General features: G+C 44.4%; 1 protein-coding gene across 1 annotated transcript in view; it reads right to left on the bottom strand.

Annotated features, from left to right (window-relative positions):
- The window catches only part of ttc39b (tetratricopeptide repeat domain 39B), a gene marked incomplete in the record, with an annotated part of 55,591 nt that overhangs the window by 25,786 nt on the left and 5,922 nt on the right, over positions 1-23,883 (bottom strand). The window contains 1 exon segment of the mRNA XM_029754668.1: positions 10,719-10,753. Within this exon segment, the coding sequence (XP_029610528.1) occupies positions 10,719-10,753 (35 nt within the window).

Genomic DNA, 23,883 nt, shown 5'->3' with positions numbered 1-23,883 from the left:
TTTTGTTTTCCAGTGATTGCACGTTGGCTAATAATACGGATAATAGTGGAGGTTTACTCACACGCCAACGAATTCTCACAAGGCACCCCGACCCCCCCCCCCCCCCCCCTTTTCTCCGGATTTTCTTCACGCAAATGACGGGGATTTGGGCCTGGTTTTTGCGTCGAACTCATTCAAGAAAATAAATCTTGTTCCAGTTCGAGGTAAGTAAATCGCTGATTTGATATTCAGAAGCTCTTTTCGGTCATAAGAAAGTAGCAGCAACATTATGTACAAAAACAAACAAAATAGCCTGTAAAACAGAGGAGGTCAGAATAGAGAGGATGTAGTCTGTCTTCATGTTCTAGTACCCATAATACATCATGTTTTATCTACTGTCTACAGAGGAGGTCAGAATAGAGAAGATGTAGTCTGTCTTCATGTTCTAGTACCCATAATACATCATGTTTTATCTTCTGTCTACAGAGGAGGTCAGAATAGAGAGGATGTAGTCTGTCTTCATGTTCTAGTACCCATAATACATCATGTTTTATCTACTGTCTACAGAGGAGGTCAGAATAGAGAGGATGTAGTCTGTCTTCATGTTCTAGTACCCATAATACATCATGTTTTATCTTCTGTCTACAGAGGAGGTCAGAATAGAGAGGATGTCGTCTGTCTTCATGTTCTAGTACCCATAATACATCATGTTTTATCTACTGTCTACAGAGGAGGTCAGAATAGAGAGGATGTAGTCTGTCTTCATGTTCTAGTACCCATAATACATCATGTTTTATCTTCTGTCTACAGAGGAGGTCAGAATAGAGAGGATGTCGTCTGTCTTCATGTTCTAGTACCCATAATACATCATGTTTTATCTACTGTCTACAGAGGAGGTCAGAATAGAGAGGATGTAGTCTGTCTTCATGTTCTAGTACCCATAATACATCATGTTTTATCTTCTGTCTACAGAGGAGGTCAGAATAGAGAGGATGTCGTCTGTCTTCATGTTCTAGTACCCATAATACATCATGTTTTATCTACTGTCTACAGAGGAGGTCAGAATAGAGAGGATGTAGTCTGTCTTCATGTTCTAGTACCCATAATACATCATGTTTTATCTTCTGTCTACAGAGGAGGTCAGAATAGAGAAGATGTAGTCTGTCTTCATGTTCTAGTACCCATAATACATCATGTTTTATCTACTGTCTACAGAGGAGGTCAGAATAGAGAGGATGTAGTCTGTCTTCATGTTCTAGTACCCATAATACATCATGTTTTATCTACTGTCTACAGAGGAGGTCAGAATAGAGAGGATGTAGTCTGTCTTCATGTTCTAGTACCCATAATACATCATGTTTTATCTTCTGTCTACAGAGGAGGTCAGAATAGAGAGGATGTAGTCTGTCTTCATGTTCTAGTACCCATAATACATCATGTTTTATCTACTGTCTACAGAGGAGGTCAGAATAGAGAGGATGTACAGCCCCCCCCATGCCATTAGTCCACTTTTGATACATTCCCACAAAATTGATATTCATACTGTAGAGATTCTACTTCACGTAGAAGGAGTCTAAACACATAGGAGAGGCATCTCTCTCTCTCTCTTTCTCCCTCTCTCCCTCCCTCCCTCCCTCCCTCCCAGCTATAGTTAAAAATAACAGAGAGAGAGACCGGGGGAGAAAAAAGAGTGAGATGAGACAGAAAGAGAGGGGGTGGAGTTGGGAAGAGAGAGCGAGCAAGTAGAAGGAGAGAGGGAGAGACGGGGGCAGTAAAAACTAGAAAGGGCGAGGATGGAAAAAGAGAGAGGGAGTATATTGCTGATGACACACACACACACACACACACACACACACACACACACACACACACACACACACACACACACACACACACACGTCTTCCTGCCTAATATGCATCCAAAAGAAAGAGAAGGGAGGAAACAGAACAACATATAGAAAAGGGAGAGGAGAGTGAAACAGCTGGAGGTGAATGGAAATACACGACATGATCAAATGTATGTGGACGCCTGTTCGTCAAACATCTCATTCCAAACTCATGGGCATTAATATGGGCTTGTTCCCCCCCCCTTTGCTGCTATAACAGCCTTTATATAACAGGCTTTCCACTAGATGTTGGAACATTGCTGTGGGGACTTGCTTTCATTCAGCCACAAGAGCATTAGTGACATCGGGCCCTGATGTTGGGCAATTAGGCCTGGCTCGCAGTCGGCGTCCCAATTCATCCCAAAGGTGTTCGATGGGGTTGAGGTCAGGGCTCTGTGCAGGCCAGTCAAGTTCTTCCACACCGATCTCAACAAACCATTTCTGTATGGAACTCACTTTGTGCACGGGGGGTATTGCCATGCTGAAACAGGAAAGGGCCTTCCCCAAACTTTTGCCACAAACCTGGATGCACAGAAGCGTCTACAATGTCATTGTATGCTGTAGCGTTAAGATTTCCCTTCACTGGAACTAAGGGGCCCGAACCATGAAAAACAGCCCCAGATCATTATTCCTCCTCCACCAAACTTTACAGTTGGCACTATACATTGGGGCAGGTAGCGTTCTCCTGGCATCCACTAAACCCAGATTCGTCCGTCGGTCTGCCAGAAGGTGAAGCGTAATTCATCACTCCAGAGAACGCATTTACACTGCTGCAAAGTCCAATAGCGGTGAGTTTTACACCACTCCAGCCGACGCTTGGCATTGAGCATGGTGATCTTAGGCTTGTGTGCGGCTGCTCGGCCGTGGAAACCCATTTCATGAAGCTCCCGACAAACAGTTATTGTGCTGACGTTGCTTCCAGAGGCAGTTTGGAACTCTGTAGTGAGCGTTGGCACCGAAAACAGACACGTTTTTACGTACTTCAGCACTCGGCGGTCCCGTTCTGTGAGCTTGTGTGGTAACAGCACTTACAGTTGACCGGGGGGGCAGCTCTAGCAAGGCAGACTGACTTGTTGGAACGGTGTCATACTAAGACGGTGCCACGTTGAAAGTCACTGAGATCTTCAGTAAGGCCATTCTACTGCCAATGTTTGTCTATGGAGATTGCATGGCTGTGGCTCGATTTTATACACCTGTCAGCAACGGGTGGGGCTGAAATAGCCCAATCCACTCATTTGAAGGGCCGTCCACATACTTTTGTATATATAGTATAGTGGGGGTAGTGTATATATATAGTATAGTGGGGGTAGTGTGTATATATATAGTATAGTGGGGGTAGTGTGTATATACAGTATAGTGGGGGTAGTGTGTATATACAGTATAGTGGGGGTAGTGTGTATATACAGTATAGTGGGGGTAGTGTGTATATATAGTATAGTGGGGGTAGTGTGTATATATAGTATAGTGGGGGTAGTGTGTATATATAGTATAGTGGGGTAGTGTGTATATATAGTATAGTGGGGGCAGTGTGTATATATAGTATAGTGGGGTAGTGTGTGTATATATATATATATATTATAGTGGGAGTAGTGTGTATATATATAGTATAGTGGGAGTAGTGTGTATATATATATATATGTGTACTAGTGTACTAGTTGTATTAGTCGATTAAAACTCTGGATGTTTTTCTAGTTTTAGTCAGTCATCATAATAGTGCATTTTTCCATTAAATAATTAATATTTACCTTTAACTTCCATCATGTGTACAGATAGCGTTGTCCAACTAGGCCTACTATCCCCTCGTATACCTTAGCTGGAAACATTGATATTCTGACAGGTTGTAACCAATGGCAGCCATTATTAACCATATAGGCTATAAAGCCTTGGCTACAGGTTAAACATCTTTTAGATGTAAAGTAGGCTTGGGCGGTATCCATATTGTCATACCAGGATATTCGGGATTACCGGCCCTGAACACAAGGGCTGCTATTTTCTAACCTTTACAGGCTCTGTTATGCGAGGGTTAGCAATGTCAACAAGTATATGTACAATCCCATAAAGAATGCTAACAAGCGCATTGTGAACATTTTATACAGTCTCTGACCTAAACTCATTTCAGGACAGACATCCCAGCTCATAAAGTTTTACGAGTAACTCAAAAATGCTACTCACAGTTTGCTACAAAGTAAATATTGGACAGCAAGGCTTTTGATCCAGGAGGGGATTCTCTGCTGTTACCAAGAGATTTAGCAAGAAGCTAACCACTCCGCTTGTTAGCTAACTAGCTACTGAATTAGCAAACCAAAATGGACAACTGCATTTAGCACGTTTAGCACGTTTTAGCTCATTAACTTAATAGTTAGCATATAGCCTAGCTATGCTATCTATAGATAGCTAGCACAAGCTGACTGCAAGTATTTACTTAAAAAGTAACAACAAATATTCAGATGTATAATTATTATTATTTTAAAAATAGTTTCAATATTGACAGTATTGAAAAAACATCCTGTGGGTATTTCCAGAATACCACGGTAACGGTTGTCGTCGGATTTAGACCAAAATGCAGTGGGGAAATGTGCACTCATCTTCTTTATTATAAACGGACAAGAAGGAGAACCAAAATAAACACAAAGAAAACACAAAGACTAATCACAGGCTGGTAAGGCACAAAGCTATACACAGCATAATCTCCCAACAAGTACTAAACAAACACATACCTATATATAGGACTCTCAATCAGAGGCAACTAGAAAACACCTGCCTCCAATTGAGAGTCCAACCCCAATTAACAAAACATAGAAATGCAAAAGACTAGACAGAACATAGAAATACACTAACATAGAACAGTGCCCAAAACCCCCCGGAATACATAAATCAAATACCCTACTAAACAAACCACCACCCCGAACCACATAAAACAAATATCCTCTGCCACATCCTGACCGAACTACAATAACAAATAACCCCTATTACTGGTCAGGACGTGACAACCACGGTATACGTTATATATACGGTATACTGCTCAAGCCTAAGGTAAAGTCCCCTGTTTAGGGGACCTGAGTGGTTCTGGTAGTAGCTCCAACCAACATCTTCTCTTGCGTTGAGCGACAGCCCTGATCGTCACGGATACAGTAGTATATCTCTTCCACTTGTGTGAAATCTGACACCACGTGAAGCTAGGATAATCCCTCCTTCAATTTCATTCTCTCTTCTGACTGTCCATCAACTCTTGGCTGAACCGTACGACACAGCCACTGACAGAGCACATGCCTGTCATCATTACGTCGTAGCGCAGCAAGAGAGAGTTGTTACATCACTATAGCACATTCAGAGATTCTTTTTGATAGTCGGCTTTAAAATCAAATCTAAAATAATTCATAGATTTTTTAACAAAAAAAAAACACTTTCTGTTTGTCAAAGATGGACAAGATTAATATGAGATGAAAGGCGAGTTCCTAATGAGTCCAGGAAGCCAAGCTAGAGCTCTGTGTGACGTCCACAGCGACGGGGGCAGACATTTTGATCAAGAGACCTTTAGAAAATAGCCACGTTTTCTCTAACACTAAACATAACAAATATGTATTTTACAGTTATAAGGAAGGTGAAATCTTTAGTCATTTTATAAATTTGATTATACTATATTTAGAAAACATGTCATTTCAAGCCTTATTCATACAATTTTGTTTCATAGGAAATGTATCAAACATTTCATATTTTAATTATATTTTCATATTGTAATCATATTTTAATCTTTTTTTTAATCTAATCTTTTTTTTTTTAAATCATATTTTAATCATATTTTTACTGTGTACTTGAGCTTGTGTGACTACACCTCAGCAATGTATTTATTTCACCATAAACGTGAGGGGGGTAAATAACAGTGATTTCCTTGAAAAGGGAAGAATCTGAGCTGTCCAACAATGCCAGAATTAGTTTGTTTTCCCCCGTTAGAGAGCGACAACACAGATGAGATGAATAACAGGTCTAAAGTGCGACTAAAAAAGTTTCTGTGCGACTCCCCAAAAAAGAAGAACGAAATACATAACAATATTTCGACGGACTCTTCTCTTCACTGCTCAAACAAGACAGGCTGATACATCGCATACAAATCATAACCAATTATAATATTACAAATTTTAAAATTAAACTAAAATCAGAAGCCAGGAAAAAAACTAGCAGCACAATATTCTGCGAGTGCTTTCGAAAGTGTGGAGAAATAGCAGCAGGTTACTGGGTCCAGCAACCTAAATACACGAGCCATTGTATGACTTAAGCCAAAAGCACATCAAGTGCCAGGACAAGCAATGTGATCTCTAAACTGTGTACGCAGTAGCTACAAGACTGCCATGCGGCTCCACGGAAGGAATATCAACCCCCAGAGCGAAGCACGAGATTGAACTTAGCTCAACTTTCTAGAGATTTTTTTTTTTCCCTGTTCAGAAATGCAGTAGGAATGCATTGCCATTATTGGATCTGTGCCATTTGCTTTGAACTGGACTGTTTAGCGGTCGTGAGTAGAGGACCTTGTTTTGAGATCAAAGCGAAAGCTGCATATAAATGTGTACACATTTTGTTCATATCCTTTTGCTAGTTAGTGAATTATTAGCCCAGTTATAGATAATGTAGTCAGAAATAGGGGAGTGATTGATTCCTACAAGAGCACAAAACGTGTACATTTCTAGATATCTTTGAAAAGCTAATCGGGTAAAGAGGTTGTTTTTTTTGTCTTAAAGGGGCAGTGTTGTATTTTGAGACAGGCTTGAATAAGCTAAATAGCCAATAGGCAGAAGGTAGCATAATTTATCTGATTCTCTGTAATAATGTTATGGGAATAATGATACATTTTATTTTGTAAAGTGGTTTCTTGCACCAAACAACAACAACATGTTCAGTTACCTCCTTGTCTGAAGGACAAGTGGAGAAACAGGTTAATGTCAAGTCCTGCATGTTTTTTTAAAGTCTCATGGAATGTAGTCCTGCATTGAACACCACACCTACAGGCTGCTACTGTAGGTTGAATGATAAAAAAGCTATTTCCGTGTTAAAATGTTATGGGATGCATTTTCTCCATTGTTTTTGATGGTAGGCTACTCTGGTAGGCCTACATTATGATCAAATTGCCAGAGTAGCCTACTTGACCACTGTCTGAAATTGTAACTTAAAGCGGGTGCAGCCTCAGTGTTCACAGTAAATGTGCACTGAAAGTTGAACAGAACTGAGATAGGAGCAGAGCTAACTGAGATAGGAGCTTAAATGTAACACCGTTTACCTTAAGGCCAAATAGGAGAAGGCTTTTACCAAATTCAGACCCATGTTACTCACCCAGAAAAAAAAGAAAGAATTACAAATCAACCTGACATGAAAACGAGGTGTCCTGCCCAAACATTATCGGCACCGTCGAGGATCAAGCTGACATATGGAAACGAGGTGTCCTGCCCAAACATTATCGACACCGTCGAGGACACTATCTGGAATAGGGATAGTGTAATCCAAGATCCTTGGGATCTTACTTTCCCTTCCCATAAACCCTAAAAGCAAACTGATTTATTAGCTAGCTAGATTCTAGATCAAATACACGTATTAGTTATAGTGAGAGGAGACGAACCAAGTATCAGTTGATCGTTAGCGTGTTGCCTGGTTGCTACGGTACTATTAGCATCATCTGTTAGCTGAATGCAGTAATGAATTGTGTTTGTGTTGTATTTAAAAGAGCATGTTTTAAAATCACCAACATATATACACACTGAGTGTACAAAACATTAAGAACACCTTCCTACTATTGTCACGACTTCCACCGAAGTCGGTCCCTCTCCTTGTTCGGGCGGCGTTCGGCGGTCGACGTCACCGGCCTTCTAGCCATCGCCGCTCCACCTTTCATTTTCCATTTGTTTTGTCTTGTTTTCCCACACACCTATGTCATGACGTTGGCCTGTGGGTAAGGTTTATGACCCCCCCATAAATACCTTCTCCCTTCCCCTCTCTCTCTGACCCTACTGAAGGACTGGAATAGCCTGTGTTAAATATAGAGAGTCTGGGAACATCAAACAAATGGGGAAAGGAACCATATTTTGATAATAAAACCAGTTGGAAATATGCTTGATAACGTAATGAGCATGTATGTCAGTTCATTGTTATCTGAGACATTATGATTGATGACAGGACGACATAAACTGTACCTGAGAAAGTATACACCCTCTAGTTATCAGAGTCACATGGAATTGTTATGCAATTGAAATGTTTGATATTGAAATTGTTTGTTAGGAGATTAAATGTAATTTTAGCTTCCAAATGAGAGAATTGGGTTTTCATAAAGAAAGTGCCCTGCTCGATCAGTGGGCCAACCCTGTGAAGAGACAGGGGTTATAAACGATGAAACACCTCCTTCCCCCCTCTCCACTATATAAGCCTTTGACGAAAAGATAACCAGTAGTTCCAGTACGGGAGGTCTGCAGCCTCTACGTTAGAAGGACACACATGTTAACTAAACCATATCAAGGACAGAACTAAGCCAACCTCGGCGTGAGCTATGGTATGAACTGGTATGAACTTTGAGCTTATTCACTACAGAAGTGATACTTCCTAGCCGTTGAGTTAGTAGCTGCCGCTGCTAACGTGGGCTAGGAAAGGACGGACGACGGATCCAGTCTAACAACCAGACGAAGATACCACCACGTATCCAATTTACCACCATTGACATTCTTCCACTACAGGAAGATCTGTTGGCCAACCCGGCCAGCATCTACGACCAATCTACCGAAGCGCAGCTCAGAGTAAATATTTATTGCATTTTCCTTTTCCAAATGGGCGGTAATTTAGAATGCATAAGATAATGTATTTACGATAGCATAGCTGCTGTTTCTTTGTTCCTAAATCTTCCCGCTCTTTCATTCAAGCCCAACCCCCTTTCCTTTGTGTAACCAGGTTCCGTCCACCGGGACGTTTTCTGTATGACATCATTGGTATTCTGTGTATTTGTAATTCTGTGTGATTAGTTAGGTATTTAGTAAATAAATAATTAAACCCAATTTTGTATTGCTGATTCAACTTGTTAGCCAGGGTTCGTGAAGATAACCAAGAATTTACAACTTTCATGATGAGACTGAAAATAAGATAAGGGTTAATATTGACTGCTATCGATGTAAAATATTACTAAGTATTTTAAGAGTTTATTCGGAAGATAACAGCTCTATAAACACTCTTTCATGGTGCCCCAACTTTCTAGTTAATTACATTTACATGATTAGCTTAATCAGGTAATATTAATTACAGAGAAATCATTTTATAAGTTAGCATGTCATATCACTTAATCCGGCATAGCCAAAGACACGACACCTAGTTCACATTCCCTCATCAGACTAAAATGTATATTACCCTCTGTTTCCCCCATGTCTTTGTATGGAATTGTTCTTTGTGTTGGGTGTTACGCTACAGGCTAGCTTGCGCTAGGTTTGTTTCAAACCTAGGTTTGTTTGTTTTGTTTAGTCCGGTTCATGTTACCGTGGTTGTGCTTTGTGCTGCCTCGCCTGTGCCTTTGGGCCAGGGTATATATTAAAGTTCTCCTGTTATCACCCATCTCTGCTCTCCTGCGCCTGACTTCCCGGCAACCAGTCACTCACCCCGTTACAACTATTTAGTTGCGCGTGCGAAAAACCCAGCAGCGTTTCAGTTCTTGACACGAACCGGTGCACCCGGCACCTACTACCATACCCCATTCAAAAGGCACTTAAATATTGTGTCTTGCCCATTCACCCTCTGAATGGCACACATACACAATCCATGTCTCAGTTGTCTCAATCCTTCTTTAACCGGTCTCCTCCCCTTCATCTACACTGATTGAAGTGGATTTAACAAGTGACTTCAATTAGGGATCATAGCTTTCACCTGGATTCACCTGGTCAGTCTACAGTATGTCATGGAAAGAGCAGGTGTTCTTAATGTTTTGTACACTCAGTGTATGTTTGCTGTTGCACTTTTAAATACAATTATTTTTTGAATGTCTTGCCCACTCTCTAGTGATGTGTTCTACATCATCAAGGATGACAATTAACAACGATAGGACAGTCATTTGCAGTAACAAAAAAAATAAAAAATCTATATATTTTTCCTAGTGCTCCTAAATTTGGTCTGGTGCTCCTAAATTCTGCCTGGTGCTCCTAAATTCTGCATGGTGCTCCTAAATTCTGCCTGGTGCTCCTAAATTCTGCCTGGTGCTCCTAAATTCTGCCTGGTGCTCCTAAATTCTGCCTGGTGCTCCTAAATTCTGCCTGGTGCTCCTAAATTCTGCCTGGTGCTGCTAAATTCTAAGTTAGGAGCACCAGTGCTACCAATGAAAAGCGTTAATTTAGAGCCCTGAACACTAAAATAGAGCTTCTGGTGTGATCACAGTAAAACTTGTCGATATGAAAGCATAGATTATCAAAGACATCGTTTCTAATTGAGTTACAACTGAAGTGTGAGTTCAAAAACAGAGACGAGTGATTGAAGCGAGCGCCCGGGAGCTGGCTCAGCTCAAGCAGCCTGCGCAACTGAAAGATGTTATCGACCAATGAGAGGATTGCATTAAATATTCTGCTAAGCAATGCATACTTCTGATTGGACAAAAACAGATGAAAAGGAGTTTCATGTCAAATTAAAATGTCCATTAGTCTCACAACTTAAATAAAACGTCATTCGTGGTTTTTTTTAGGGCGTCTCGTTAACGTCATTTGTGTTTTTTTAGGGCGTCTCGTTAACGTCATTAGTGTTTTTTAGGGCGTCTCGTCTCGTTAACGTCATTAGTTTTCGTCAGGAACAAGAGGTTGGTGACTGAACAGTGGTGTGTGTGTGGAACTTCAAGCCCTCTAAAATACTTACACGGGTATCCGGTCGTAGGCATCTTCAAAACAATCCTGCAAAACACAAAAACAGACAAGTTACATTACACCCACAGAAACACAGACAGTATGGTGCCAGCTTGAGCAGTGATAGCAGACAGTATGGTGCCAGCTGGAGCAGTGACAGCAGACAGTACGGTGCCAGCTGGAGCAGTGATAGCAGACAGTACGGTGCCAGCTGGAACAGTGACAGCAGACAGTACGGTGCCAGCTGGAGCAGTGACAGCAGACAGTACGGTGCCAGCTGGAGCAGTGACAGCAGACAGTACGGTGCCAGCTGGAGCAGTGACAGCAGACAGTACGGTGCCAGCTGGAACAGTGATAGCAGACAGTATGGTGCCAGCTGGAGCAGTGATAGCAGACAGTATGGTGCCAGCTGGAGCAGTGATAGCAGACAGTATGGTGCCAGCTGGAGCAGTGACAGCAGACAGTATGGTGCCAGCTGGAACAGTGACAGCAGACAGTATGGTGCCAGCTGGAACAGTGATAGCAGACAGTATGGTGCCAGCTGGAGCAGTGATAGCAGACAGTATGGTGCCAGCTGGAGCAGTGATAGCAGACAGTATGGTGCCAGCTGGAACAGTGACAGCAGACAGTATGGTGCCAGCTGGAGCAGTGATAGCAGACAGTATGGTGCCAGCTGGAGCAGTGATAGCAGACAGTATGGTGCCAGCTGGAGCAGTGACAGCAGACAGTATGGTGCCAGCTGGAGCAGTGACAGCAGACAGTATGGTGCCAGCTGGAACAGTGAGAGCAGACAGTATGGTGCCAGCTGGAGCAGTGGTAGCAGACAGTATGGTGCCAGCTGGAGCAGTGGTAGCAGACAGTATGGTGCCAGCTGGAGCAGTGATAGCAGACAGTATGGTGCCAGCTGGAGCAGTGATAGCAGACAGTATGGTGCCAGCTGGAACAGTGAAAGCAGACAGTATGGTGCCAGCTGGAGCAGTGATAGCAGACAGTATGGTGCCAGCTGGAGCAGTGATAGCAGACAGTATGGTGCCAGCTGGAGCAGTGACAGCAGACAGTATGGTGCCAGCTGGAGCAGTGATAGCAGACAGTACGGTGCCAGCTGGAACAGTGACAGCAGACAGTACGGTGCCAGCTGGAGCAGTGATAGCAGACAGTATGGTGCCAGCTGGAGCAGTGACAGCAGACAGTATGGTACCAGCTGGAACAGTGATAGCAGACAGTATGGTGCCAGCTGGAACAGTGATAGCAGACAGTATGGTGCCAGCTGGAGCAGTGATAGCAGACAGTATGGTGCCAGCTGGAGCAGTGATAGCAGACAGTATGGTGCCAGCTGGAGCAGTGACAGCATGTGATACAGGTGCAGAACCTGCTTCATGACTGGAACACACACAGAGACAGAGACTAGAAAGAGAGATGAGCTCCCACATTTTCAGCATGTTTTTACAAAAAGATAGCTTCAGAGTTAGATAAACTTGGATTTTTCCACAAGGACATATACAGGATACTACCCTCCACAACATAACCTTCACTCTAAATCAAAACTCCAAACCTACAACCTGATTTTGGACAAAACTACCTGGAAGGATTCCTACTACCAAAGATTCTTATTTCCAAGATTTACAGCAAATGATCTGGCAAACAAACAACAGAAACCTGAAATGATCATCCAACCTGGAACTAAGTGAGTCATGTTTAGTCTGAAGCTACTTTTAAAGCCAAGGAAGAAAAATACATCACAGTAATCTATATTACTTTATAAGGACTGAGTGCTGCGTTAAGGCTACCAAGCTTGCTAGGACAGAACAGATCCGGGTGCAACTTCAATTAGCACTGAGGTGTGAAGTGAGACGTGTCGAAGTCCTGGAGCGCAACAACGGCAGGAGAGTTTCACAGCCTCCCCCATCCAAACGCAGAAGCCTTTGAAGCTCCCTCCCTCTGTTCAGAGGTCATTATAAAACAGTACCCCGTGGATGTAAAAAATTAGAAGAAACGAAAAGAGTACAAAAAGTAGGCTGCTTTTTGAAAATCAAGAGACACTTTTTGCTGACTATTATTTTTTTTAAATGGGAGCATAAGCAACTTTATTTTCCACCCAGACCATCCTCTGGCATGGCACAGTGCTATATTAAACACACTACCCCTCTGTTAGGAGGTGAGGGTGTTAGCGATGGGTGGAAACTCAGCATGTTAGACAACGAGGACTCTGAGTCAGCCAATGTCAACCTGTTCAAGTCTGGAACAGTAATGGTACAGGGCAACGCCAAACAGTTTCAGCTGGACGTTCACCTAATCAAAGTGGGAGCACAGCAGGAGAAGCTTTCTCTTGGTGAAGACGCCCTCACCCCGATCGTGTCAGACCAGACCTCTTCATTAAAACAACCCTACAGACAAGCATCACCAGACCTCTTCATTATATAACCCCCAGACCTCTTCATTATATAACCCCCAGACCTCTTCATTATATAACCCCCAGACCTCTTCATTATATAACCCCCAGACCTCTTCATTATATAACCCCCAGACCTCTTCATTATATAACCCCCAGACCTCTCCATTATATAACCCCCCAGACCTTCATTATATAACCCCCCCAGACCTCTTCATTATATAACCCCCAGACCTCTTCATTATATAACCCCCCAGACCTTCATTATATAACCCCCCCAGACCTCTTCATTATATAACCCCCCAGACCTCTTCATTATATAACCCCCCCAGACCTCTTCATTATATACCCCCCAGACCTCTTCATTATATAACCCCCCAGACCAGCAACCCCCAGACCTCTTCATTATATAACCCCCAGACCTCTTCATTATATAACCCCCCAGACCTCTTCATTATATAACCCCCCCAGACCTCTTCATCATATAACCCCCCCAGACCTCTTCATCATATAACCCCCCCAGACCTCTTCATTATATAACCCCCCAGACCTCTTCATTATATAACCCCCCAGACCTCTTCATTATATAACCCCCCAGACCTCTTCATTATATAACCCCCAGACCTCTTCATTATATAACCCCCAGACCTCTCCATTATATAACCCCCCAGACCTTCATTATATAACCCCCCAGACCTCTTCATTATATAACCCCCCAGACCTCTTCATTATATAACCCCCCCAGACCTCTTCATTATATACCCCCCAGACCTCTTCATTATATAACCCCCCAGACCAGCAACCCCCAGACCTCTTCATTATATAACCCCCAGACCTCTTCATTATATAACCCCCCAGACCTCTTCATTATATAACCCCCCCAGACCTCTTCATCATATAACCCCCCCAGACCTCTTCATCATATAACCCCCCCAGACCTCTTCATCATATAACCCCCCCAGACCTCTTCATTATATAACCCCCCAGACCTCTTCATTATATAACCCCCCAGACCTCTTCATTATATAACCCCCCAGACCTCTTCATTATATAACCCCCCCAGACCTCTTCATCATATAACCCCCCCAGACCTCTTCATCATATAACCCCCCCAGACCTCTTCATTATATAACCCCCCAGACCTCTTCATTATATAACCCCCCAGACCTCTTCATTATATAACCCCCCAGACCTCTTCATTATATAACCCCCAGACCTCTTCATTATATAACCCCCAGACCTCTCCATTATATAACCCCCCAGACCTCTCATTATATAACCCCCCCAGACCTCTTCATTATATAACCCCCCAGACCTCTTCATTATATAACCCCCCCAGACCTCTTCATTATATACCCCCCAGACCTCTTCATTATATAACCCCCAGACCAGCAACCCCCAGACCTCTTCATTATATAACCCCCAGACCCTCTTCATTATATAACCCCCAGACCTCTTCATTATATAACCCCCCCAGACCTCTTCATCATATAACCCCCCCAGACCTCTTCATCATATAACCCCCCCAGACCTCTTCATCATATAACCCCCCCAGACCTCTTCATTATATAACCCCCCAGACCTCTTCATTATATAACCCCCAGACCTCTTCATTATATAACCCCCAGACCTCTTCATTATATAACCCCCAGACCTCTTCATTATATAACCCCCAGACCTCTTCATTATATAACCCCCAGACCTCTTCATTATATAACCCCCAGACCTCTTCATTATATAACCCCCAGACCTCTTCATTACCTAACCCCCAGACCTCTTCATTACCTAACCCCCAGACCTCTTCATTACCTAACCCCCAGACCTCTTCATTATATAACCCCCCAGACCTCTTCATTATATACCCCCCAGACCTCTTCATTATATAACCCCCCAGACCTCTTCATTATATAACCCCCAGACCTCTTCATTATATAACCCCCCAGACCTCTTCATTATATAACCCCCCAGACCTCTTCATTATATAACCCCCCAGACCTCTTCATTATATAACCCCCCAGACCTCTTCATTATATAACCCCCCAGACCTCTTCATTATATAACCCCCCAGACCTCTTCATTATATAACCCCCAGACCTCTTCATTATATAACCCCCAGACCTCTTCATTATATAACCCCCAGACCTCTTCATTATATAACCCCCCAGACCTCTTCATTATATAACCCCTCAGACCTCTTCATTATATAACCCCCAGACCTCTTCATTATATAACCCCCAGACCTCTTCATTATATAACCCCCAGACCTCTTCATTATATAACCCCCAGACCTCTTCATTATATAACCCCACAGACCTCTTCATTATATAACCCCCAGACCTCTTCATTATATAACCCCCAAGCGGAAAGTCAACCTCCCAGTACAGAGTACTACTCCCTCACTTAAATGAAGGATAAATTCACCCAGCTGGAGTTAAGACAGGTGGAGCTGGAACAGCAGGTGATTACATTCCTGTCAGCACAGACCCAGACAACAGTCCAGCACAACAACACCCCCTTAACCAGACAACAGTCCAGCACAACAACACCCCCTTAACCAGACCCAGACAACAGTCCAGCACAACAACACCCCCTTAACCAGACCTGGAGAGCTGGAGGTGGAGAGAGACATGTCTGCACTCTGGACTGTAGTGAGACAACATCAACAGGAGAAAGAGCAGGAGAAGAACAGAGCACTAGAGGAGAGGATCAGACTGCTGGAGGAGAGGGTGAGGGGAATGGAGGAGAGGGTGAGGGGGATGGAGGAGAGGGTGAGGGCGATGGAGGAGAGGGTGAGGGGGATGGAGGAGAGGGTGAGGGGGATGGCGTGTGACAGAGAACAACCCACTAGAGAGGTGGCCACCACCACAGAGAAGCCAGCAGAACAGCTCGCCTCAGCTCCCGACAAAAGTCTCGACATCACAGCAGAACAGTCCACACCAGACCCTGACAATAGCCTTGACATCACAGCAGAACAGTCCACACCAGACCCTGACCATAGCCTTGACATCACAGCAGAACAGTCCACACCAGACCCTGACCAAAACCCACCACTCCACCCTGGACTTGAACAGCCTTTACGACCAGGTCCACCTCTACAAGGCAGCAGTCACAACCCTGCCAGGACCCTGAAGGACGTCACCCTCAACAGTAGCCCCAGCACCTCACACAGGGGAAACAGAGCAACGGACACCCTGCTCAGACCACCCAGACCATAGGGGATCATAGAGGACCATAGAGGACCACCCCACCTAGACCATAGAGGACCATCCACCCAGACCATATAGGACCATAGAGGACCACCCACCCAGACCATAGAGGACCATAGAGGACCACCCACCCAGACCAGAGAGGACCACCCACCCAGACCATAGAGGACCACCCACCCAGACCATAGAGGACCATAGAGGACCATCCACCCAGACCATAGAGGACCATAGAGGACCACCCACCCAGACCATAGAGGACCATAGAGGACCACCCACCCAGACCATAGAGGACCATAGAGGACCACCCACCCAGACCATAGAGGACCATCCACCCAGACCATAGAGGACCATCCACCCAGACCATAGAGGATCATAGAGGACCACCCACCCAGACCATAGAGGACCACCCACCCAGACCATAGAGGACCACCCACCCAGACCATAGAGGACCATCCACCCAGACCATAGAGGACCACCCACCCAGACCATAGAGGACCATAGAGGACCACCCACCCAGACCATAGAGGACCATAGAGGACCATCCACCCAGACCATAGAGGACCACCCACCCAGACCATAGAGGACCATAGAGGACCACCCACCCAGACCATAGAGGACCATAGAGGACCACCCACCCAGACCATAGAGGACCACCCACCCAGACCATAGAGGACCATAGAGGACCACCCACCCAGACCATAGAGGACCATAGAGGACCACCCACCCAGACCATAGAGGACCATAGAGGACCACCCCAGCCACAGCACCAACAGCTACACCCCCTTCCCCCCCAGTCTACACCTTCACTATGGTGAATCACTAAAACAATACAGAAATACACTACGGAAAAAGAAGGAACAGCACGTCAGAAATCAGCTCAATGTAAACGAAGAATCCATAGAATCTAACCACTTCTGGGAAAATTGGAAAACACTAAACAAACAACAGCACAAATAATTATCTATCCAAAACAGAGATGTCTGGGTAAACCACTTCTACAATATTTTTGGCTCTATAACAAAGAACAAACAGCAAAAACATACACATGTACATGATCAAATACAAATCTTAGAGTCAATCATTAAAGACTATCAGAACCCACTGGATTCTCCAATTACACTGAATGAAATACAGGACAAAATATAAAACCCTCCAACCCAAAAAGGCCTGTGATGTTGAGAGAGAACACAGTGGGAGAATACCTGACCACTGTGACTGACCCAAACTTACATTTAACTTAAGGAAAGCTTTGACTATGTACAGACTCAGTGATCATAGCCTTGCTATTGAGAAAGGCCACCGTAGGCAGACCTGGCTCTCAAGAGAAGACAGGCTATATGCAACACTGCCCACAAAATGAGGTGGAAACTATGGAAATACCACTAACTTCCTGCCAAATGTATGACCATTTAAGAGACACATATTCCCCTCAGATTACACTAAAACAGATCCAACCTTGATAAACTCCCATATCTACTGGGTGAAATACCACAGTGTTCCATCACAGCAGCAAGATGTGTGACCTGTCGCCACAAGAAAAGGTCAACCAGTGAAGAACAAACACCATTGTAAATACAACCCATATTTATTTTCCCTTTTGTACTTGAACTATTTGCACATAATTACTTATATCCCTTTATGTAACTAGGCAAGTCGTGGTGTAGATGTACAACACTGTATACAAACATAATGACATTTGAAATGTCTTTATTCTTTTGGAACTTTTGTGAGTGTAATGTTTACTGTAAACGTTTTGTTTATTTCAATTTTGTTTATAATCCATTTCAGTTGCTTTGGCAATGTAAACATTACACACACACACAAGTGTGTGTGTGTTTCTCCCAATATCACTTTAATGTCTTTGTTGTTTTGTTTCTTCACTTGGCAATGTAAACCTGTTCCCATGCCAATAAAGCCCTTTGGCATTCTCTCTCACACACAGTTGGTTCACCTAAGACAGCTCCCTACTCTCTCCCATCCAGTCTCCAACCCCTGTCCTGCTCTGAGAGGTTGCAAGCTAATAACAGCGTGATAGTCACTTACATATAATCGTGACAACAGCCCACACACACACAGAGAGAGAGAGAGAGCACTCGGTCCCCCGTCCCCCGAGGCAATGTTTTACTGTCTAGAGCAGATCGATGGTTTCTACACAACGACATCACCCAGGCCTGTTAAAACAGACAGCTTTTAACAGTGAACACATTGTCTCCCTGTCCAACACACACACACACACACACGTGTCCTCAATAACACCCTCCTAACAGTGGGCTCTAGGTTTAATGGTATGACTGAGGATCAGGATCAGTATAACTAGATTACAACAGCTGAGCCTACCGCAGGTTAAATAGGAGGGGACTGGTGTGTGTATACAGCAGAGAGGTGAGAAAGGTAAATTACAGTAGAGAGGAGAGGAGGGTAAATTACAGTAGAGAGGAGAGGGGGGTAAATTACAGTAGAGAGGAGAGGGGGGTAAATTACAGTAGAGAGGAGAGGAGGGTAAATTACAGTAGAGAGGAGAGGAGGGTAAATCACAGCAGAGAGGTGAGGAGGGTAAATCACAGTAGAGAGGAGAGGAGGGTAAATCACAGTAGAGAGGAGAGGAGGGTAAATCACAGTAGAGAGGAGAGGAGGGTAAATCACAGTAGAGAGGAGAGGAGGGTAAATCACAGCAGAGAGGAGAGGAGGGTAAATCACAGCAGAGAGGAGAGGAGGGTAAATCACAGTAGAGAGGAGAGGAGGGTAAATTACAGTAGAGAGGAGAGGAGGGTAAATCACAGTAGAGAGGAGAGGAGGGTAAATCACAGTAGAGAGGAGAGGAGGGTAAATCACAGTAGAGAGGAGAGGAGGGTAAATCACAGTAGAGAGGAGAGGAGGGTAAATCACAGTAGAGAGGAGAGGAGGGTAAATCACAGTAGAGAGGAGAGGAGGGTAAATCACAGTAGAGAGGAGAGGAGGGTAAATCACAGTAGAGAGGAGAGGAGGGTAAATCACAGTAGAGAGGAGAGGAGGGTAAATCACAGTAGAGAGGAGAGGAGGGTAAATCACAGTAGAGAGGAGAGGAGGGTAAATCACAGTAGAGTAGAGAGGAGAGGAGGGTAAATCACAGTAGAGTAGAGAGGAGAGGAGGGTAAATCACAGTAGAGAGGAGAGGAGAGGAGGGTAAATCAGAGTAGAGAGGAGGGTAAATCAGAGTAGAGAGGAGAGGAGGGTAAATCAGAGTAGAGAGGAGAGGAGGGTAAATCACAGTAGAGAGGAGAGGAGGGTAAATCACAGTAGAGAGGAGAGGAGGGTAAATTACAGTAGAGAGGAGAGGAGGGTAAATTACAGTAGAGAGGAGAGGAGGGTAAATTACAGTAGAGAGGAGAGGAGGGTAAATTACAGTAGAGAGGAGAGGAGGGTAAATCACAGTAGAGAGGAGAGGGGGGTAAATCACAGTAGAGAGGAGAGGAGGGTAAATCACAGTAGAGAGGAGAGGAGGGTAAATCACAGTAGAGAGGAGAGGAGGGTAAATCACAGTAGAGAGGAGGGTAAATCACAGTAGAGAGGAGGGTAAATTACAGTAGAGAGGAGAGGAGGGTAAATCACAGCAGAGAGGAGAGGAGGGTAAATCACAGTAGAGAGGAGGGTAAATCACAGTAGAGAGGAGGGTAAATCACAGTAGAGAGGAGATGAGGGTAAATCACAGTAGAGAGGAGATGAGGGTAAATCACAGTAGAGAGGAGAGGAGGGTAAATTACAGTAGAGAGGAGAGGAGGGTAAATTACAGTAGAGAGGAGAGGAGGGTAAATTACAGTAGAGAGGAGAGGAGGGTAAATCACAGTAGAGAGGAGAGGAGGGTAAATCACAGTAGAGAGGAGGGTAAATCACAGTAGAGAGGAGGGTAAATTACAGTAGAGAGGAGAGGAGGGTAAATCACAGTAGAGAGGAGAGGAGGGTAAATCACAGCAGAGAGGAGAGGAGGGTAAATCACAGTAGAGAGGAGAGGAGGGTAAATTACAGCAGAGAGGAGAGGAGAGGAGGGTAAATTACAGCAGAGAGGAGAGGAGAGGAGGGTAAATTACAGCAGAGAGGAGAGGAGGGTAAATTACAGCAGAGAGGAGAGGAGGGTAAATCACAGCAGAGAGGAGGGTAAATTACAGCAGAGAGGAGAGGAGAGGAGGGTAAATTACAGTAGAGAGGAGGGTAAATCACAGTAGAGAGGAGAGGAGGGTAAATTACAGGACAGTAGAGAGGTGAGGGTAGTTTATTCATGGCTTCAGTAATCAGTATGAGGGCAGGGTAGTTTCAGCAGGAGGAAGACTCAGTCTGTCGTGAAGCTAAAACCACTGTAGAAACTGCACTGTACATCAGTCTGCCTTGAAGCTAAAACCACTGGAGAAGATCCTCAAAACTTCAACATGCCTGCCAACACCAAACACCATCTCCTCCATTTGAATCAAAATACAAGAGCTAGTTTGCTAGCGAGTTTTTAGCTAAAGGTCTTAATGACGGTGAAGCATCAGTTACGCTAATCCATAGAGATAGACTAATCATTATATCGTCTGTGACAGCATGGGCAGCGCCATTCAGAAGTAGTACATTTTCTTTTTCACAATTGGCTGATCCCTCCTGATGACCCAATTAGACATGAGTCCGATAGGGTCCACCAGGAGGGATCAGCCAATGAAGTTGGAAGTCACACCCAGTTGACTACATTAAAATGGTGGAAGTTCTCAATGACGCTGCCCATGATAACACGGCCTTTGGGCTACTAAATGCCTCTATCATCATATTTTTTTAACCTCAATTTTAACATATTCTCCTGCAACCTACCCAATGTGGTACGGATCTGCTATTTTCTATACTTTAGAACCGGAACCCCCAACAGAAGCTAGCCAGCTAACTAGCTACTAGCTAGTAGTCAGCTAGCCATCAGCTAACCTTTAGCCCGGTCAACTCCTGCCAGTCTGCACAGCGCGATTCAACCCAGAGCATACCGGATTGCCTTTTCTCCACATGTCTGGATTCCTACCGCAAGCTCTGAACCTTTTCACCTGGATCATCGCAGCTAGCTAGTTGCTATCCGAGTGGCTACCTCCTGGCTAACGTCTCTGTCCCGAAACAAGCACCAATTAGCCTGGAGCAAGCCTGTGCTAGGCCCATCTCCCGGCTAGCTGAAGAGGTCCATCAGCCACTCCTTCGGCTACAATACCGATTTTGCCAATTGGCCTGGACCCCTTTTGTCTTCAACCGGGATCTCAGCAATCACTGCCTCATTGCCTGCATCCGTAATGGGTCTGAGGTCAAACGACCACCCCTCATCACTGTCAAACGCTCCCTAAAACACTTCGGCGAGCGGGCCTTTCTAATCGCCTTGTCCGGGGTATCCTGGAATGACATTGACCTCATCCCGACAGTAGAGGATGCCTGGTTATTCTTTAAAAGTGCTTTTCTCACCATCTTAAATAAGCATGTCCCATTCAAAAAATGTAGAACCAGGAACAGATTTAGCCCTTGGTTCACTCCAGACCTGACTGCCCTTGACCAGCACAAAAACATCCTGTGGCGTACTGCATTAGCATCGAATAGCCCCCGCGATATGCAACTTTTCAGGGAAGTTAGGAACTAATATACACAGGCAGTTAGGAAAGCAAAGGCTAGCTTTTTCAAACAGAAATTAGCATCCTGTAGCACAAACTCCAAAAAGTTCTGGGACACTGTAAAGTCCATGGAGAACAAGAGCACCTCCTCCCAGCTGCCCACTGCTCTGAGGATAGGAAACACTGTCACCACCGATAAATCCACTATAATTGAGAATTTCAATAAGCATTTTTCTACAGCTGGCCATGCTTTCCACCCCCCACAGCAACTTGGCAAATCCTCCCCCATTTCTCCTTCACCCAAATCCAGATAGCTGATGTTCTGAAAGAGCTGCAAAATCTGGACCCCTACAAATCAGCTGGGCTAGACAATCTGGACCCTCTTTCTAAAATTATCCGCCGCAATTGTTGCATCCCCTATTACTAGCCTGTTCCATCTCTCTTTCGTGTCGTCTGAGATCCCCAAAGATTGGAAAGCTACCGCGGTCATCCCCCTCTTCAAAGGGGGAGACACTCTAGACCCAAGCTCTTACAGACCTATATCTATTCTACCCTGCCTTTCTAAAATCTTCGAAAGCCAAGTTAACAAACAGATCACCGACCATTTGGAATCCCACCGTACCTTCTCTGCTATGCAATCTGGTTTCCGAGCTGGTCATGGGTGCACCTCAGCCACGCTCAAGGTCCTAAACGATATCATAACCGCCATCAATAAAATACAATACTGTGCAGCTGTATTCATCGACCTGGCCAAGGCTTTTGACTGTCAGTCACACATTCTTATCGGCAGACTCAACAGCCTTGGTTTCTCAAATGACTGTCTCGCCTGGTTCATCAACTACTTCTCTGATAGAGTTCAATGTGTCAAATCGGAGGGCCTGTTGTTCGGACCTCTGGCAGTCTCTATGGGGGTGCCACAGGGTTCAATTCTCGGGCCGACTCTTTTCTCTGTGTACATCAATGATGTCGCTCTTGCTGCTGGTGATTTTCTGATCCACCTCTACGCACCTCTCCTTCCGTGGTCTCCAACTGCTCTTAAACGCTAGTAAAACTAAACGCAAGTAAAACTAAATGCATGCTCTTCAACCGATCGCTGCCTGCACCTGCCCGCCCGTCCAGCATCACTACTCTGGACGGTTCTGACTTAGAATATGTGGACAACTACAAATACCAAGGTGTCTTGTTAGACTGTAAACTCTCCTTCCAGACTCACATTAAGCATCTCCAATCCAAAATTAAATCTAGAATCGGTTTCCTATTTCATAACAAAGCATCCGTCACTCATGCTGCCAAACATACCCTCGTAAAACTGGCCATCCTACCGATCCTTGACTTCGGTGATGTCATTTACAAAATAGCCTCCAACACTCTACTCAACAGATTGGATGTATTCTATCACAGTGCCATCCGTTCTGTCACCAAAGCCCCATATACCACCCACCACTGTGACCTGTATGCTCTTGTTGGCTGGCCCTCGCTTCATATTTGTTGCCAAACCCACTGGCTCCAGGTCATCTATAAAAGTCTTTGATAAAGCCCCACCTTAACTCAGCTCACTGGTCACCATATCAGCACCCACGATCTCCAGCAGGTATATTTCACTGGCCACCCCCAAAGCCAATTCCTTACCTCCCTTATCTTACCTCATTTGCACACACTGTATATAGACTTTTCTATTGTATTATTGAATGTATGTTTGATTATTCCATGTGTAACACTGTGTTGTTGTTTATGTCACACTGCTTTGCTTTATCTTGGCCAGGTCGCAGTTGTAAATGAGAACTTGTTCTCAACTGGCCTACCTGGTTAAATAAAGGTGTAATAGATTAGATTAATTTTGGTGCTGTCCAATACACAATATCCCCCATTTCTCTCTCTCACACATCTCAAGGTTGACGTCTATTCTGTCAGTTCAGCATTAACAGATGATGATGTGTCACAAGGACATTCTCTCAGCATTACACACACACACACACACAGAATACACATACACACACACAC

This window comes from Salmo trutta, chromosome 5 (assembly GCF_901001165.1).
Source record: "Salmo trutta chromosome 5, fSalTru1.1, whole genome shotgun sequence".
Taxonomy (NCBI): Eukaryota; Metazoa; Chordata; class Actinopteri; order Salmoniformes; family Salmonidae; genus Salmo; species Salmo trutta.
The sequence above is the reverse complement of the archived record's forward strand: the minus strand, read 5'-3'. Positions and strand labels throughout refer to the sequence as shown.